At 40.0% G+C, this 19986-nt stretch overlaps 1 protein-coding gene across 3 annotated transcripts in view; it reads right to left on the bottom strand.

Annotated features, from left to right (window-relative positions):
• LOC105563597 (cholecystokinin receptor type A-like) overlaps positions 1-19393 on the bottom strand; it is a 47127-nt gene extending 27734 nt beyond the window's left edge. For 2 of the 3 annotated variants that reach the window (XM_012015309.1, XM_012015311.1), the window contains exons 1-2: positions 13931-14396; positions 3622-4384 (exon numbers count right to left, since the gene is read on the bottom strand). In XM_012015309.1, the coding sequence (XP_011870699.1) occupies positions 3622-3933 (312 nt within the window). In that variant the 5' untranslated portion in view covers positions 3934-4384; positions 13931-14396. Of the gene's footprint in view, positions 1-3621; positions 4385-13930; positions 14397-19243 lie in introns of those variants that run through there. The other variant, XM_012015310.1, reaches the window with a different exon arrangement.
• Between the last annotated feature and the right edge of the window lie 593 nt (positions 19394-19986).

Genomic DNA, 19986 nt, shown 5'->3' with positions numbered 1-19986 from the left:
AAGTAAATAAAATCTACTTAGCTAAACTTATAATAAAAAGTTGTACAATAAGCATTTCCATAGTAATCACACATTATGAATTATTACCTTTTTACAATAAGTTTTTTAATAATTAACAATACAATTGTTGTAATATGTAATATGTCAGAGAGGATCTTGGAGTGTAGTAACAATTGATAAGTGTCTCTCCGAAACTATATACTGTCCAATTATCGAGAATTTACTTTTTATCAATGTGAAAGTGGCTTCCTCGGTAAAGACTTGAATATATCTTACTTTTTCGCGTTAAAAAATGTTTTATATTAAATTTTTTTTGTCACACATGAAAGATAAAGATATATTATTTATCTGGAATGGTTAACTTCTTGGAAAAATCGTTTTCAATTATTTATAATTCAAAGAAAGTAAATTATTTCAAGTTTTGTGCATTGTTAATTTTAACTACTAAATTTCTAAAAAAAACTTTTAGAATTTTTATGCGTAAGTATGTAATATTATTTATATAATATCGGAAGAATTCATTTAAGTAAATATCCCTTTTAGTTTTATAAAGTTTCTTTCTACCAAGACCCGCTTTAAAAGACCCCAGATATTCTGTTCGTATTCAAAAGACGTTATATGGCGTCGAGACTTATTAATGATACGACAGTTATTGCTAACTTTCTCTATTTTCACGGTGAACGGCTTTGTACTAAATAACATTTATGTAAAGAAACCCACACAACTCCTGCAGTTATGGGGTTGCATCAATGCCGTCCTTTAAAGATTTAAAGGAGAATACGAAGACTTACTGTTTTTTTTTCTTTAATACAGAGGGAGTTTTTCTATTCATCTTTCAATCATTGCTGTTATTTTACGTAATTTATTCAATATAAATAATAATAAATTTAATTAACGCTCAATAATTATAAATTTTCAATTAATTTGATATAAAATAATTGCGTTTTAAAATCAACTCGTTAACTGTCTCGATTTTAAATATTTGTTTTTAATGTATAAAATTATTTCCCATTAACAAAGAGATACCATTAGATTCATTTAATAAAATTCAATATATCTAATAAAAAGTTGAATGAAATATCTATTTTTACTACCCGAAGTATTATTATTCTTACTCGTGAACGTATTGTACATAACAGTAATAATGTATGTGTCATATATTATTTCAAACAACTCTCTATGCAAACAATATATTTTTGATATATTATCTATACGTGCTAAATTCAGAAGAGCACTGAAATATCTCTTCATCGAGATGCATATATCATTTCATACTTTGATATGGAAATGAGCAAAATAGCAAAAAGACTAACTGAGCCCTATTTATTACCTTCAATATTTTCGTCGTTGCATCCTAAATATTTGTAAATAATATTTGCATTATTTGTGTGCGCCTTTTCTCTTTTGTGTTTTTGCAATTCGTGAGCCACTAAAATTTTCCGTTTAATATAAATATTCAAAAACTCATATATTTCTTCGCAAACAATTTCGACGCACGGTGTGTATGTCTAAAAAAAAAAACTCCTAGAACGTTTGATTACACTTTCATATTCTGCGCACGAGCGAACTAGTATCGTAAAACAAGCATATCGAGTGTCTATCGTTGCATCGGATAGGAATAAAATATATCAGGGTTAAACATTATACGGTAATTTTAACTACATTGGATTTTCGTTTATCGATAAAATGCTAACAATATGTTCTGCTGTTTTGCAATTATTTCGTATCTTTTATTTTGTAACGTTCGTCGACAGCATATCACTACTACCTATTGTTTTAAAAAGTAAAAATATGAAAAAATTGCACTCTTTTTTAAAAATGAATCTATCACTGGTGTAAAAATACGTTAAAACTAAATGTTACAAAATTGAGATAATAAGTGAAAAAAAAACATATATACATTAATAATCGATTCACTCCAACAAGAATATAACAACGCCAAAGATTTTCTTATGCAGCGACGTAATAAAGTAAAATTGATGAACTAAACGCCGTAGAACGTCCGTAAATATTCCTTTAAAGGTCCACTTTATCGCTGATCAATTGTTTGCCCTCATTGAATACGTAGCGAGAAAAGGTTTCAGGTCTCCGACATTCGCGAACGTGACCGACATTTTTCTTCGCTCTGGAAGAATGATGGCAATGTATGCGTGACGAATCACTAGCAGCCGGTACAGCCGAAAAAAAAGCGCTGCTGGCAGTTTTTCCCTAGCGCACCACCCGCACGAAATATGCAAAAATGGTTCGGCAAACAGATGCGCGCAGGACATTGCGGGCCCTTGAATCTCCTGGTCTCGTTGCCTCTCTTATCATCCTTTGTTTTTATTTATTAACTCACGCGCGCGCGAGCTCATGGGTATTTCGCTCGCGTAGAAACCTGCACGAGACATCGTAAAAGTTGCAAGAAATATTTCATTGAGCAGACACGCAATGTTATATTTTACCTCGTATCTGATTTGAAAAATTGTTCAGCTGAGTCTATAGATGGAACGCTCGCACATTATTTTTAAATAATGCATTAGCCGCGCGGGGATTATTGAGGGATGAAAAATTACTGTGTCAGAAATAGCCGATATATGACGTAATCAGGAAAGCGTATTTATATAAATATATACTTTCTTAATGTAATTCGCTTGTGTTATGTATATTATACATGTCGATTGCGAAAGCATTCTGCATGAAGTAATTTAAACGCGATTTGGAACTTAATAAAATTAATTATAAATTTAAAGATCCTCTGTAGCTTTATACATGCGCGAGACGTAACATAATTTAACATTTATTATCGCCGTGCTAATTAAAAGTTGAATAGTTTATTTATTATAAGTATAAACCTATCGTTCATTTATTATAAGTATAAACGCTGCGTGCGCGGTGATGAAATTTAGCCAACTAAATTTTGATAAAAATTTCATTTTCGAACAAGTGCGAAAGTTTCCAGCGGAATTTGTTCATCTCGGGCAGATTCAATTAAGGTTAATTACAGAGCAATCTAATGTTATCGCATGTTGTCAGTAATGTCGCCGGGATAATTAGCTATTTGGCCCATGTTACCGCGTGTGGCCGTCAAATACTATTGTGTCCAAAATATGAAAGCCAATTTGCGACCAATCGACGAGATCTTCGGCGAACAATTTTTGCAGCGATTTCCATTGTCTGTATCAATAACGAAATGTGCTGTCATTTGAATTTTAAGTAATAACGTTGCACATATTCATGAATAAAAATACGTATTTAAATTTTTTTTTCTCAAAATACATAATCACAAGGCTGCATCACTATTTGCATTATAAAAAAATCTTGTTAACAACGTTAAAAATAGCAATATTTTATCTCGCACACCTCTTAGAAATAAATTGCGAAAACACTTCTTGATTATGTTCAAGTTGAAATCTCAGCATTGATCTATTAATATTAGATATTTTATATTCGACGAGCGCAACAATTTATTCTTTAAGTTTGTGGCTTGCCACTATCCGTGTACATGTATTGTTGTAGCTTTCTTTAACCCCGAAGTGTATCCTCACGAAAAGCCAGATGATTAATGTGCCGACCACTATGTGCCGAAGACAGCCTCTTTTTCTCCATCTAACAGAAGTCAAGTAGAATACAGAAACTTACCAGGTTCAACAGATAAACATTTGTCACAGTGCGCATCCGTTTGTTCCTCGCCAGGGTGATGAGCACTAAAGAATTCCCGACGATGGAGAGGAAGAAGATTGTGCCGTATAGCGGTATAATAAGATTCTCCAGGAGGCTGTCTTGACCTGATGATTGCGCGATGACTGGCGAGGTGATGTTGGCAATTCCGGAAGTGACGGTGGAGAACCGGGGATGGCCGGTAACGATCGACGAGTCATCATCGGCCTCCAAAGCATCGAAATATTCTGTGGAAACGGGGCTATCGGACAGGTTGCGTCCCTGAATCGACATTTTCTTGTCACTCGTGCACTTCGATCCTTCGTTCCCTCCCTTGTCGACTCATGCGCCCGTGCCGGCGGAAGTACTTCGGTACAACAAATGTTACATCGCTGTGAGATGTCACTTCATCGAACTGTTATCACACAACCGTACCCGGTGAATGTTTTGCTCCCTGTTTGCTACGTCTCCAACATTTAGGTTCGAAACTGTGTTACGATGGAGTCAACAACATTTTTCACACGTTCGAAGCATAGTTTCTTGTTTCGTGGCTAAATTCGGCGATCTATTTTTTCAGATTTTCCGGCACTAATTAATTATTGCAGCACTCTTCTGAGCAATATTAAAAATCTTGCAGCTTAAAATAAGCTGAAGATGTAATTACAACTCGTGCCGCCTGTGCACATTTGTGCAATGATTGCAATTTTTCTTCATCTAAAATTTGCTCTCCTCTCTCGATAAATATCTGCAAACAGAACAAAGCATATAAATTATTAAGCGTCGGGCAGTTCTGTGTGCAACGTAGTATAATTAATGGACGGAGATACACATGTGTTTAATCATACAATCTATAAATGGTTTTAAACGTTAAATAGTCTATACATATATACATATACGTATAATGTATTATTAGGACTCTCTTTATGGCTTATTCATATTCCGTTTGTTCCTAAATCTAGCAATAGAAGTTTTCTAAAGAAAACGTAAATTGAAGAACACATTAATTCTTGTGTCAAGTAAAGAAAAAATTTTGAACTACTTAGTTTTATTGAAAAATATAAAGAACAAATAAAAGAAATTCAGTTTTTAAACTAATTGATTAAGTTATGGCATTGTCATGAGCGTGTAAATCCGCTAACCTCACTTGCATACTTGTAATCCTTTGTTTCAAAATTATCAAAGTAATATCAATGTACGTTCGCCTTTAATTATCTGCTACTGATATGTAATTAACATATTATCAACACACACTCTCTCTCTCTCTCCTTCCGTCTCCCTTTCTGACATTACGTTATCCAAATAGATCGCGTGATACGTCCTATGTTATTAGAAAGCTCGAGTATTATTGCCTTGGACACTTTCGCATTTATGCTAATCACAATTCCTATTATTCATGTGATGCTTGTATTACGTAAAATGTACATGCCATGCACGCACATACACAAAGCTTATTTAATTGTATTAGGTAATTCCAGTCCTTTTAAGTTACCATTTGCGCGACTTTAATGTCGTTGAAAACTCTAACAATTTCTAACTTTGTGCGTAAAATGCAAAATATATGTTAAAAACGTAACAGCTACATCTTTTGAGCTTAACGCAATTACGAGCTCTTTATTTATTCATTTTCTCTTCATACTCCGTTTTTTTTTACGATTTTTCACGTCCAGCGACTTGAGTTGCGTTCTTTCAATAAAAAAAACTTTCGCGCTATCTGGTCTTTGAGCTTTTTATGCCTCCGTTCTCTCTCGCGTCTACCATCTCAGCCTCTCCCGTAGAACATAAGAAATATGGTGCTTATCGCGGGTAACTCTTTTTCTCACTCGTGCAATTTTCCACCATATTACTGGTAGTGCCAGTCGATGAAGCACATTCGTCGAGGGGAGAGAATCATTACGATCGTGACATGCATCCCTTGCTGTACTAACAATGGGAATTCGTGACTCGTGGTTCGAGAAACATGAAGCTCGTTGTATTGAAAAATTTCTTAGTACGTTACGCGGAGACTAAAACACATGTAAATTAGACATAACAATAAAAAAATATTTAATACATTCATAACGTTTTATCCCAAATTTTCTTCTTCGACAAAATCATTTTATTTAAGTATCACGGTTTAAATTAACGGGAAATATAAAAGACATTTACGACGCACAGGATGATAAATAATGTACGGCCTTTATTAGCAAAAATTTATATTGAGATTTTTACTTTAATGAATTCGATAATTATAATGCCATTATAATTTTACCAGCGAGTCGAAAGGCAAAAGGTACGGCACGCGTTAAGAGCGAATTTTTTAATTTATCATGTGGAATAACAATGTTACGAGGAACAATCGAGACCGAAAAGCATTCGAAATTACAATGTTCATTTACAATTTTGCAAGCGCGGATAAAATTCGCGAGATAACTTAAATAAATTTTGAATTCGACGTAATTACCGGAGCTCTTTATCGCTGGAAAATCTATTTGAATCAGTTTGCTAGGCATCTCATTCGTTTAAACATACACTAAATACCCCACGCACTTTATCTGTTTGGCTTTTAAATGTCGGCATTAGGAGAATCTAATATATTTGACTCTCCTATCGTTCTTTGCATACTTCGTACATTTCGTTCCTGTTTGCGAAGCTGAACGTTGCACGTTTCTCTGTTACACTACCAAGTTATGCTATCAGCGCGATTTAAATGAACTTTTTTCATCTCTCTGAAAATGAAATGAGCTCTGGCAAAATTAATACACGCGGATACAAAGATCCAAGTGAAATACTTGAAATAAAAAGATAGAAGTTGAACTTTACCATACATATATTGAATATTGCTCATGTATATTTTCGCCATAAAATTGACGCATTGTGTAGAACATTTTTCAAATATTATAGTATTGTCATAATCGTTATTTTTAATTGTTAGTTAACAGATTCATTACGTAACATCATATAGTACGTATAATTCGTCATAAATCACGGGGCTAATTCAGAAGTTCCTACAGAGCGAGAACCTTAAATCAAATATCGTATGTTATATCGGTTTGGTGAGTGCTCGCATATTAATTAGTCGACTAGTAACTAAATTCGCGCATGTTTTTCGAGCAATGAATACCATTTCCATGCGAAACACAGTTTTCTAAATACGTCGGTATTGAATGATTTAATTAAGGAGTAAAAGTACGTTCGCCGCGAGACGTTCGTTATAAATTATTAATTTTAATGAGACACACGCGTTCTATCGGGTAGATTGCTAGTACGTACTATTCGTCTATTCAGTTTCTTCTCGCAAAATATTCAATGCGTGCAACGTGCTCTCTGAATAAAAAGAAATCCGACGTCACGTCAAGAATATCACTTCAGATCTTTGATAATCACGCGCAAGATCGTCGGCTGGTGCGAACGTACTATCCCTCTTGTCTTCGTGCATCCTTCGAGATAACATGGAATACGTAATAGGTGAAAGCATGAAGATTATACGAGGGCACAACGGCGTTCTATAAATTAAGAAATAAGCCGCCTGTCTCTCTATACAGCGATGGCTAATTAAGATTCTGTCCACGAGGAGTCCGATCCGATTTTCGCTCAAGGTCCACCGCGGTTTCACTTACGAATTGCAATATGCAGCCGTGCGACGTGCCGCGGGTGTCTGATTTATCATTCGTGGTTATCACCACTGTCGAGTATCAATCATATTCGGCGCGATCGACACGAAAATCACGAACAACACGATGATACGCGCGGCGCTCGGCAATTTCCCAAATCGCGGCGAGAAGAGGGGGAAAAAAAAGGCTGTTCAATGTCGAAATGCATCAAGTGAATGCATGCACGAGATGCTTGACCTAATTTTTCAGAAATTTTGACGCGACTATTATGCATATGCGAGGTAATATTTGCACGATAGGCTCGCGAGATGCGGTAACAAATGTATCGTTGCGTGACGATAAAATCGCGAATGGAATTCGTCCGAGGTTTCTCCACATTTCCAGCAACCCACTTACAATGCCCGCCACATAGACATCATAGTATTTTTAATGATTTTAAGTCTCGTTTACTTATATACGTCTAACAGTATTTTTAATAAATATACACAGGAAACAAGAATATTCTTCTTTCGAAAATATGTTTAGTGTCAACGTGAAAATCTTGAGATAAGATTATATTGCGTTAAAGGAAGAAAAACTTACTTGAATGAAGCATTTTTATAGAATTCAATCAAGAAAAACGTATGCTTATTATTTAAGAATAATTTTCTCGAATGGAAAAGAAACAATATTGGATAGAAAATAACAGATTTTCAAATCGAAGATTATAATGATTGAAATGATTTTATTGTCAAAATAATCATATGTATCCTTGAAGTGACAATTATAGTATTTCAATAAGACTGTACTACTCCCCCAATAAGCATATGCATCTTTCTAATTGCAGTAATATTTCATGAAATTGATTTTATTTGTTCGGCGCATCGGTAAATATCGAGGCAGTAAAATATCGCGCGGAAAAATCAAACTCTGATACAACGTCCAGTCTTCGTGTACAATTAATTAATACTCCTGTCTCGTTATTTATTTACGAGTCACTCAGTCGTAAATTAAACAAGCTCCGCTCTGAAATTTTCGCGATAATGCGCGCGACAGTTTCCCCGGAAGATCTTCTGCGAGCGAAATGCCGCGCGATCGATCTCAGCGTTAGAGATTATTCCGCGGCAACACGCAGAGACGAACCGCTAATTGGGGTACAACAGCGCACGGAGACGAGGGGGGTTGATATTCGCGGGGATTGATAAATTTTCGCCTCGAGTGCCTGACTTCGGGGGTTTACCGAGGTCCCGAAGAGAGCTGGAAGGCCGTTTCGCGTGCTTAACGCGTTAAAGCGTTAACGCGCCCGGTGCCTGAGACAGTTTCCACAAATGCCGCGCGCGAACTGGGAGCACACGACGGCCCCGTTTCCATTTGTATACTTCAACAGCCCTAAGAGCGGTGAAACGAAAATGAATTTCTGAACCGTCGGAATACCGGAACCGAGATAGCATGTGCGCCCTCGTATACTTACTGAATTCTCTTTATGAACCTACACACGCCGGCTCAAAATACACCGTCTTGCTCGAGATACACCTCCGCACGACTAAGGGCCAATTTCACTAACGTCGGTTAACTGTTAACCAGAGTTTAGTCAACTCCCCAGCTTATTCTATCTTATTATCTAAGAAGGGACAGAGAATCAATTAACCTTCGGTTAGCGGTCGACCGACGTTTATGAAACTCGCCCTAAGGGCCAGTTTCACAAACATCGGTTAACTAGGGTTCAGTCGACTCCCTATCTTTTTCCATCTTATTATTTAAGAAGAGACAAAGAATCAATTAACCTTCGGTTAGTTAACTGATGTTTGTGAAACTGGTCCTAAGTGGCAAGTGTCCTGAGTGCGAGCTGGAGAGACATCGCGCGCGTTTCCAATTGAATTTATAATTTTGACGCGCCGGAGTATACATGTCCTCTCGACAGCCGGCGAAGAAGCCGGCCGAGGTGCGCCGCTAATTTTTCTCTCAAGGACAAGTTGACGTTTAATTTTATCATAGAATTCGCGACTGTAAGGTCGCCTTCTATAAAAAAGCTAAATGCTCTCTTAGTGAATAAAAGCGTAACGCTTCCGTTTATCATCCCTACGGGTATCGCTCTTTGAAATTTTCAACCACCCGGAGTGATGTAGGGTATCCGGGAAAATTTAATGAGTTCATTCGAGAGGTGGTGGACGTGCGGAGCGACGGGAAAAGTTCGTCGCGAGCGTGTGTATATTGTACGGGCGAGCAAATCCGCATCGCTGCAGGGACACATCTCATCTCGTCCCGGACCACCGGACGAGAACTGCCAGACACGAAGAAGATGTAAACAATGTAGCACGTCAGATTATTAATGCAGTCGACCAATAAATGTTCGAAGATACTTCCTGCTATTCGTATGCGCGCTTCACATCACTGCGTTCGGGTGGATTACTCGAGCGAGCTGGGTCACGTTGAGTTGCAAGAAGAGAAAGAGAGACAGAGAGACAGAGACAGAGGGAGAGAGGGGGGGGGATGTTACGTATGTTACGTACCACGCGATCATCACAAAATCATGGAGCAAGTGCTGATGCACGAATGAGAGAGGGGAGATGCATAAAATGTTTTATCGCAGTTTTTGCTATCGATCTATAGCGAATTGATATACGCTGGCCTGGAGCGAAAGCTGGGATATCTACGGTGTTGCTCTTCCCAGTATGTATTCATGTGGACTTTTTCTTTTATTCCGGTCGCTTGGCCACTCGTGCATTTCTACGCATAATCCTTTTGATCCCAAGGTAAATGTTATTTCGTAAGAAATACGACGGAAGCGCAGCCTCACGTCCGCCTTGCGCACGTGTTTAAACTACATTTTAATGTATTCCCTTAGATTAATACGTTTATTATAGACGTATCTCGAATGTAATCCCAATTCGCGCGACTGTTAAAAATTACCACCTTATTATCGTTGCCTACGCGATTCCGCACATTCTGTTTCGATTATCCCACGCGGAGGAGCATGGAACTTGTGATGACTTTTTCCATTTAAAAGTTACTTCAACGTCACTTTGATGCCATCATGACCCTTTGTTCTACGTGAACGTAACGTACGCCATTTGTCCAAATAAATTTGAAATTTGCGGTGACATTTGGAATGAAGCGATACACCGATTGTGCTCGCGAATTTCTGTTATCCCATATACGGTTCCAGTATTAAACTCGAGCCAGCCTGGTCAGCCATAAACGCCGTGTACGCGGATTATTTTATTACGTTAGATCGTTATTACAGTTTAGCGTTGCTCAATTAACTTTCCGTCATGCGTACGGTATCGGAATCGAAGCCGCGAACGATTTGACGGTTCGTTGAATAAAGTCTACGTCTGACGTTTAAAATAAATGTAATGGCATAAATTGTATGCAAATAACATCCTATTAATTTGTACAAAGGACGAAAGATCAGAATGTAAATTTGCCTTAGACTCGCTTTCAATCAAATTCCTTTTCCCTTTCTAATATTCTGCAACGAAAATATCTTTTTCGGTAGATTAAAGTCTATTCAGATTTTATTTAAGCGTTTCACAGGTACCTGCCGAGGCACGCCGTACCAAAATTAGTAATCAAACGCGGAATTGAAGCTGCTATTATCTATATTGATCACGTACAGCCGCAAGGCTAATTTCTTCCGTTCAAACACAATTATTTCTCCACTCTGTTGATCAGCATTCGAACGCGGTCCCAATTGCACGCGGTAAATATTATTACCTCTACTATACAAGGATATATTTCCGTACTAATTTAGCAAATAAAGTTTAATCGGCCATCGGAAAGATCGAAGATCACTGTATGCCAGGAGTTTCGATTAATCATTAAATAATATAGGCATAAAAATCCTTAATTTTTAAATCCTTAATTTTCAGCATAATTATCAACGACCCTAACCCTACGATTACATTGACATCTATGCTCCGATCTATCATCGACTTTAACTGCCGCCAATCGTAATTTAGCGATTAACTTTTTACGCAGCTGATGCGCCTGTCCTGTGTACAATATTTTCTGAGTCCATCTTCTTCTACAGCTGGTCTGACGAACAGCCATAAATTATATTTGATATTAAAAGTCGCAGACGGATTGTAGGTACGACGATTGGTAAGCCTTTATGTATGGCATTTTCAGCGATCCCGAAGCATCAATCTTGGTACCTTTTCCAATCTGATCTCCCTGACTCTCCGAAGCTCTCTCGTCAATTTATAACGCAGACGGAGTTCGTATAAGAGAAACGAAAATGACATAACGATCGCCCGATACCTTAATAATTTGCAATATCTCAGTTCAGTGCCTCTTCTTTTGAATTTGATTGCGCGATGAAAGGCCGTTCGCACACAAACTTATGTAAAAGCGCACATGCGCTCAGTACGCAATTCGTCACATGTGGCGCACTTAATACGATTCATATTGTACGTCACAATTTACGTTAAGTATTTCCGCGGTCAAGACATTTTCGCGCTACGCTCGTACGCTTTGTTAGTGCAGTTCGTTAAATGCGCCATCAGCCATTATGCAACGGTACACGGAGAGAATTTTCTTTTAAAGTTCATCCTGAAAATATTGTAATCGTGGGACAACGCGGCATTCAGAATTCAGACATTCAGAAATCAAAGAGTTTCACGAGAGTTTCGCGAAATTTTACCACACCTTTCACTAGTAATTGTACTTGGTATATTTACTAGTAAAATGTATGGTACCCGAGTCGAAATTTTGGTCTTATGCTCAATCTTTAATTCTATTATATAGTAGAACCTAAGACAGTAAAAGAGGTCGAACTGCAAGTACACAATTTACTCCCACTTTAAAACTGGTAGTGTCGGAAATTTCTACTTTTGCCAATTAAAGTAGATCCTTTTAAAGCAGGAGCTAAAGTAAATTTTTAGAATTAAAGATTCAAGGGAGGAGTAAAAGAATACAATGTCATCAAAGTAGGTTATTGCTGATCTATGTAGGTGTATAGGTCAGCTAAGTAAGTGTAAATTATCCTTAAAAGTGTCAAAATAGTACCAAAATTTCGACTCGGGTAAACTTTCAAGAAACTCTCCTAAAGTTCTTCAAAATACCGTGTTGTCCCACGATCACTTGATGTTCGGGATAAATTTTTAAGAGAAAATTCTCTCCGTTAGGCTCTTTGAGGTCAATCACAGCATTCTATTATATATACAGACAGTAATGATTAACGTACGTGCGCCATCAAGCGCGAAGACTATTGCATATAGAATGCATTTCTATAGGATTGCCCGGATATTTGAAATTAATAACCATGAAAATCTGCACAATGCGTTCCGACACATACAACACTATCGATACCTAATGATCGGTAACTAGACGAGATATACGCGATAGATAACTAAAACTACCCCGCGCGGTCTTACATATCGAACAATAGAAGTATAAGCGTTGGTATAATGCGAGAGAAGCTCGCGCGATAAAATATTAATTCTTGTTACTCGTTTCGGCGCAGCTTTTCATTTAAAGGTCTAAAATATAGCTTGTAATGTTATAATAATAACGGATAATGTTAACCTATGAATATTACTCTGGTGATATTCCATGATTCAACAAGATTAATGTTGTGCGTAAAAGTCTCGCTTAAAAAGTTAAATATGCACGACTAAATTGTTTAATTTCGCACTCGCCGATATTCCGAATGTAGCGAATATCGACGCACCAGCGAAAACACTCGTATATCGCGTAAAATCGTGCTTACTTCGCTATCCAAACATGTACAACAGACAGTCCCGCTCGTGGATATTTCAGGTCCGCACGGTACCGATCACCATGACAAAAATAAACACGCTCACAATTTTATCCCGGCTTTAGCATTTTACGTCGCGGGAGAATCCACGTTAATTTCCCCGGAAACGTGGAGCGGCACACACTATTTTAATCGCATTTAGAGCAATTTTACGAGCTGCAGGCCAACAAAGCAAACTTAAAGTAAGAAATCCATAACTTTTAACTGCTGCCCGACGCTTTTGTGGCAAGCTACTTGTGTGTAAGAAAAGAGACGACGCGTTTAAGAGTTCACCGAAAGGAGCTCACCTTTCAGAATAGTCGACCCGCGGCTACTTTGAATGGGGAATTTCTTTATCATTTCCCACTTTGCGTAGCATTACAATGACAGGTATCGTTATCGCGTCGGCCGTCAGGAAGCTAAAAGAGCTTACTGTGTGTCTGTCGATCGTTAAAAGTTGCTTCGAGTTTCAGCCGATTAATTGCCAAGTAGCAGCGCCTCGCTTTTTTCCTGCCGTGGATTAACTTTTTACCTTCGTCCGTTCGTTCTTTCCCTAAATGGTATCGAATTTTAATTGTATAATAGCTCGGATCATACAATAGTTCGAAGAGAGAGACAGAGACAGAGAGAGAGAGAGAGAGAGAGAGAGAGAGAGAAGTGAGAAATAGAGAACCATGATCTCAATATTCGGTAAATTGTGTAACTCATACTTTACGTCCCGTCGCGATCCGAGTATGTTTGAACGGAGCGGAATTTATCACGTCGTACATATAAATGCATTTCATATAAGTGCCAATCTGCATTACTACGCCCCTTATTCACTCTTCGTAGCGCTCCCAGATTTTATATAACGTACTTAGGACGGTTAAGACGGTACTTCGGCTTACGTGTTGTCATCTAGTACAATTAGTACGAATGATTTGTGCGTGTGTAAACACGTGATAATAAAAAGCAAGTAATTCAGATTACATTGTACTATTACCTTTTCAGAATTATCTTTGCAGATTATAACGGAATCGCTATCGTCAGTTTCATGAGAATTATGTTATAACTGTGTTTCTTATTACATCACTTATCAGGGAGATTATTAATAGTCTTTACTTTATGCTGTGAACAATGTCAAAGAATGGAGTTCTCGTTTAATTTTCAAGTTTAGATATACCGTTGATATTCTTCGTGAAGGAGCACTATCAAAGTTGAATATTTTCACTGATGAGGGGGTAATTACCTCTCCACCCACTTTGTATTGGCGCATTTAATTACGATAGAGTGATCCGGAGCTATTTCACATTTAACGTATCCTTAACGGGCGCAACTTTATGTAATTATTAACCCTACAATTTTTACACGATCGTGGATTAATTTGTAACAACGAATGATTTATTTGATAACACAGTTATAAGTAAAAAAAACGTTCACAAGGAGCGGCGTTATCTTTATCACTAACAATTCATTTGTATCCAGCGCGAACCTGTGCTCACAGAACGTTAAAAACTGTATTCCAGACGCGCGCAATAACGGACTGCCATTCGCCGACGTTAAAATTAATATTCAACCTTTCGCCGGTGTACGGGACGTTTTAATTTTTCAGTCGGTTGTCACAGCGATCTAATTTCACGCATCCGAGACTGGCTTTTCTCGCGACCGGCAGCAAGTGGTAACAGTCGACGTGTGGTACCGGCATCAGCGACGCGTACGCGACGGATCTGCGCCGCTGACTGAAACCAGGCCGGCTCCGGACTAGTCCGGGATACCGCACACCTCGCCGACTCCGTGGCCAATCGTGAACGAGCCGTATGTCTTCGTGTTCCTCGCGCCACCCTTGTGCACGCATCAATCCTTACGCAATATCGCAGTATAAATATTTCCCCGTGCGATCGACCCCGTCGACGGTACGCGCTATCGCGCGAGCGAATTTGCAGTCTTCCTCGATCGCGCGCTAAGACGCGTATACGCGGGATGTATCGCTCGCGGCGAGATCGCACATTTTCCCCACGAATGAATAAGTCCCGTGCAACATTTCCCTCGTGTCTTGACGAGAATTTCGCCGAGTTTAAACAGCTCGAGGTTTGAGCAAACTCGCTCGCTTGGCCGCGCGCAGCGTCGGGACAAAGTACAGGAGATACCATGGAGAACTACGAGGGCTGGAAATAAGATAGGGAGCAAACATTTTATATACGACCACGAGATTTATTGTCGCGGAAAGTAGCATTACATCCCTCCAGTATAATCCTCCCTCCAATGTACACAGCGTTCTACTCTGTACATCCGGAAGGCCACGTCTGGAGGGCGTCAGACACCATCAACGGAGACGGTTTTTACCAATGTGTGTAATAGAACGCTCCGCGCTGCTTTGTGGAATAACGTCTCGTGTGCGAAAACGCCCACCTACCGCGCCACCACAATCCGATATGGCATTGCTCGAGTAACCACCGCTCGCACCCTCAAAATCTTGCCGGCGTTCCTTAACACTCGTCCCCATCTCTTATTCGTCCCACCTCGACGAACGCGCCCTTAGGTCAGTTCTGCTGAACGTATAACTTCACTACCTACCACGCTTACATCCTGATGCCGCCAAAGTGTACAAATATATGCACACGTCTTGTAGATCGAACAAACCTGCTCTACTAATTCCAACTACGATATATATATATTTGAGTAGCGCCAAATAGCAGTGTGCAGCCGCTACTTTGTATTCGGCTCCCCGCATTTACGCAGTTATTTCGAAGTTTAAAGGGCAATTTTTCTAACCCTCTCTACAAGCCGGCCGAGTAATTTAACGGAAAGGTCAAAACACATTTTGAAATATTTATTTGCAAAAATAAACAGGGAACGTCTAGCTGACGTATCCCAGCTACAAGTCCATAAGTCAACTTTGACGCGAAAACAAACTGGTTGTTCCGCATCAGACTTTTATTTTCATTTTCCGCGAGAAATGTATCCCGTACTTTCATATACGTTTTTGGACCCTCGCAAAACGGCATCGCGTGCATTTTACTTACAATCAACATTCCGTCTCTCACTCCGGGAAAAGAAAAGGCAGCAACCCAAAATTTTGGGGCCCACAATTAGTAATTGAATTACGTGGATCGTTCGTGACTCTAATCTTTTACGAATTTTATCCCGCGTAACTAAAAGTCGCAATTAGCTATTCTATCTGTATCAAAAATTTTTAAGTAACACCAATCAATTCTCTCAATTAGTTCTGTCGATATTCAGTAACCCAAAGATAACTTAAGAGGCACTACAGAAAAACGGTCAAAATTTTTCCCAGAGTTACGAACAATCTAAATAATTCGATTACTAATTGTGGGCCCCAAAATGGGTTGCCGACTGTCTTTTTTTTCCAGAGTACCGTGCTCCGTAGATTCAATGTATCTGCAGTACTTTTTTTTTTAATTTTCCCCGCGCCATGCCGCGTGTCCCTAAATTTCCTGACCCTTTCAGATCATGTTATATACATAGTTTCGAATAAAGTCACATAAACACTGGTTGACAAACGGAGGAGGAGAAGAACATGATGCGGTAGCGACTTTTCCCGTGGCAACGCGGCCGCGAAACTGTCGCTGGAACTTCACCTTCGCAAGGTAGATCGATGAGTAATTACGCGACACACGTGTAGACGACACGGGCGGGTGCGACATGGAATCTTGCAATTTTCTTCCATCCGTTTTATTTGTTCCACGTGGGATCGCCGAGTGCACGCGTGACCTCCCGTGGGTCGCGTAATGGCTCTAATGAGGCGCGTATGCTTCGTTCTATCGATGCCCCGACATTCGTCCAGCACTTGGACGGCCGCGGGAGAGGCAAGACGAGCCGAGCAAAAATGAATAATCGCTGGCGCCGACTCGCTCGTGTTTGTCTTCGGTCCGGCAGTTAAATAGCACGTTAAATAACATTTCAGAGATCTCAGTCCATTTGTTCCGTATCCGTAAAGCGGGGGTTACATCGTTCAAATAGACCGTACACAGATCGTGCTCCGAGCGTCGTGCACTTTCTTACACGGTGATTAATCATCTCGCACGAAGGAGGAACGAGACTAACGAGAGAGATGAGAAAATCATGGGTGTACCGGATTTTGCGGTTGAAATTTACAATTCAATAACGCAGCATCGAGTCTGCCGTGAAAAATTGTGCCGCTGCGAATTATAAATTATAAACACGCATAAACGCAACTCTGCACGGGCCAGAAATGATCCCGCGAGGGGAAACAAGCGCAGACAAGTAACCAATACGCGCCTCTTCATCTCGCCGCAATCGCATATGAACTGAAGTCACACGTGTAAACCGAAGCCGGCAGCATCCGCACTTACGAAGTTGTAACGCGAAATCGGATAACTTTCGTCCGGGGCACTGGGCGCTATGCAAATCTCCGTCTAATAACGATAAGCGTCTCGCGGCAAGTTTCGTCTTAGATTACTGATTTGGTTTGCACACGTACATTTTCCTTTGTGGCGAGCCATTGCGAGCAACACGAAGTAACGCGCGGGCCGAACTTCGTAACTGCAAGTTCCACGTCCAAGTTTGCGACGCGTCCCACTCCCCGCTCTAATTACGCATTCAGATATGCGCGTCGAAATATAACGTTAGAGCATTATATCGCTTACGCCATTAGTGTCGTATGCGTAATGATTGATCGCAATTAAATCTCATTTCGTCTCGTCCGAGATTTGTAATGCAGATCGTCCTTTCGTCGTTCGGCTCTCGATTCTCCATAATTGGCTACATCGCGAGATATTTTACTCTTCGGTCAGTATCCCGAAAATAGTCGGCCGGTCCGCCCCGTGTAACTCCAAATTATGCATGTGGAATAAATTATCAGACGGCGGCGGCGGCTGCTTGAAATTCCGCATAAATGCGCGATCGCGAAAATCGCGCGCGAAATCCGCTCTATCAAAGAATGTCTATATTAAATATTCCGCCATGCCACCTCATTTTCGACTGAATTGTCGACGGTACACGAAATACATGCAAATTCCGCCGGGAGGTCCAAATAGCGACGACATACTTCCGTGTACGAGATACGTGTTATCGTCTGAAAAACTTTCCCCGTCCCATCTGCGGCACGAGCTCAGGTGGCAGCCCTGTACAATTTTCTTGGGTCACTTCATTGCCTCTGAACGGGTTCTATGATACACAAATAAGTTTCCAAACGATGAGATACGGCCGTTCGGAATTGCATTAGGGAGCAAATAAATAGGGCTTACGGCCGAATCCTCCCGCGTCTGTGGATTCCTACTTACTTAATTAATGAGCAGAGAGCATGAAACGTATTGTCAATAGTCCCCGCAGAAACTTTTATATTAAAATAAATATCCGGTTTAATATTGTTTAAAAGAATAAAAGCAAATATTTAAATTACGGGGTACGTGTGCATGTTTATCTATTTACTCAGATGAACATAAATAAAGCTGTATATCGCGGAGTGCAAATTTTTTAAATAAACATATAACTTACCAAGAGATTACGGCAGATATTTCGTCAATTTATATTCTCCTCTTTACAATTGATACAACGGTCTATATTTTCTGCAATACGAACACCCCTTTCTATTAATGTTTATAAATATAACGTTAAACGTACAGCTTGTCCGTTCATCTGACTCACGAAATACACTTTTTTGTCCTTGCATTTTACACGTCCGATCTTTGCGCGTTTACAGAAACACGAAGCTCCGGAGGGCGTGAAAGAGATTGAAACCTGATTATCAGGTACATTTAGGGAGTGACCTAACGGCGAGTAAGGTTTTTCCTTTTTCGGAAGCCTCCCTTTTATCGTTAGACCCATTTAGGTTGGACTATTTTTTACTTTTTATCTTTTTTGCATTAGCATTTCTCACGCCTGAGCGGGACCATCGCTCACAGCCTGTTAAAACTCGCTCAGTAATTTAATCTTTAAGGCGGCACGAAAGTACGTCTACATCAATAAATCGAATTTAATGCGGAATGCGATATTAGAAAAAATAATTAATATTTATAGGCCGCACGCGCCGGATCGAGAAGACCGACGGGAATGTAATCTGGGCTGAAAATTAACTGCCTACGCGCCTGCTATCGTGCTCAATAACTCAAAAACTATGATCACGCGAGAGTTAATTAACCCTAGCCCGGAGTCCATCTGGGAAAACGCTGACGCGAGTCTGTGAACTTTCCGTCGCTAATTTCCAACACTTTCCGCTACCGCGGGGCCAAAATTCCGACCGAAAGTCCCGGATCGCGCGCACCGCGAGAAGGGCGATTACCGAATCGGATCGAAGGGCCGGAAAGGGAGCCGGGACCCGGCAGCCTTCTCTTACCTTAGCATCCGCTTCCTTCGCCAAGTCGAACTCCAGTTCGCCACTAGTCGCGCGCGCGCGCGTTTGTGGATACGTGGCTGCGGACGAGGAACCATCGATCGCGATCGGAAATAGCAGCGGAGCTTTTTAACCTTTTTGAATCGATCACTTGTCAGATCGCCGCGAAAAGGTCGCCGTTGTGGTCAATTAAATCAAGGCGCGAGATCGACGCCGGGCGCACCGACGCACTGCGATACAATTTCCCATTTCCCTTCGCCCCATTATCCAGGCGACAATGAGATTAATATCATTATCAGCGATATGCATCAAGGACATAAGTCCGTGCGTATGACATAGGTACATGCGGGTTACGAAAGCGACAGCTTCTCTCCCTATCGCGCATCTGTCGCGCCAAACTCCTGATGAATTCCCCAAAAGATATTCTATCATGTTGTAAAATGTTCGCGAGTGATTAAGCAATGTTGAGGCTAACGAAATAAAACAATCGCCGAATGAAAATGAGAAATTCCCCCCCCCGGATTACACGAAGAAGGATGTATGAAATGTGGTATGATTTATATTTATACTCATTGTCAGAGTGAACCCATTCTACCAGATTTTTATCAATCTTGTAACACCATTTCTAAACGAAGATAGCGCGTGGGGAAATAATGATAAATGAGGTCTGCAAAATGCGCGCTTTGGCCGGGCGCTTTTATTTTCAATTTTCCAACGCGATAAGTACGCGAGTCGAAGCTGATACG

This window comes from Vollenhovia emeryi, unplaced genomic scaffold, assembly GCF_000949405.1.
Source record: "Vollenhovia emeryi isolate VEMERY1.0 unplaced genomic scaffold, V.emery_V1.0 DF939174.1, whole genome shotgun sequence".
In the NCBI taxonomy this organism is placed as follows: domain Eukaryota; kingdom Metazoa; phylum Arthropoda; class Insecta; order Hymenoptera; family Formicidae; genus Vollenhovia; species Vollenhovia emeryi.
This window is presented reverse-complemented; position numbering and strand designations above follow the sequence as displayed.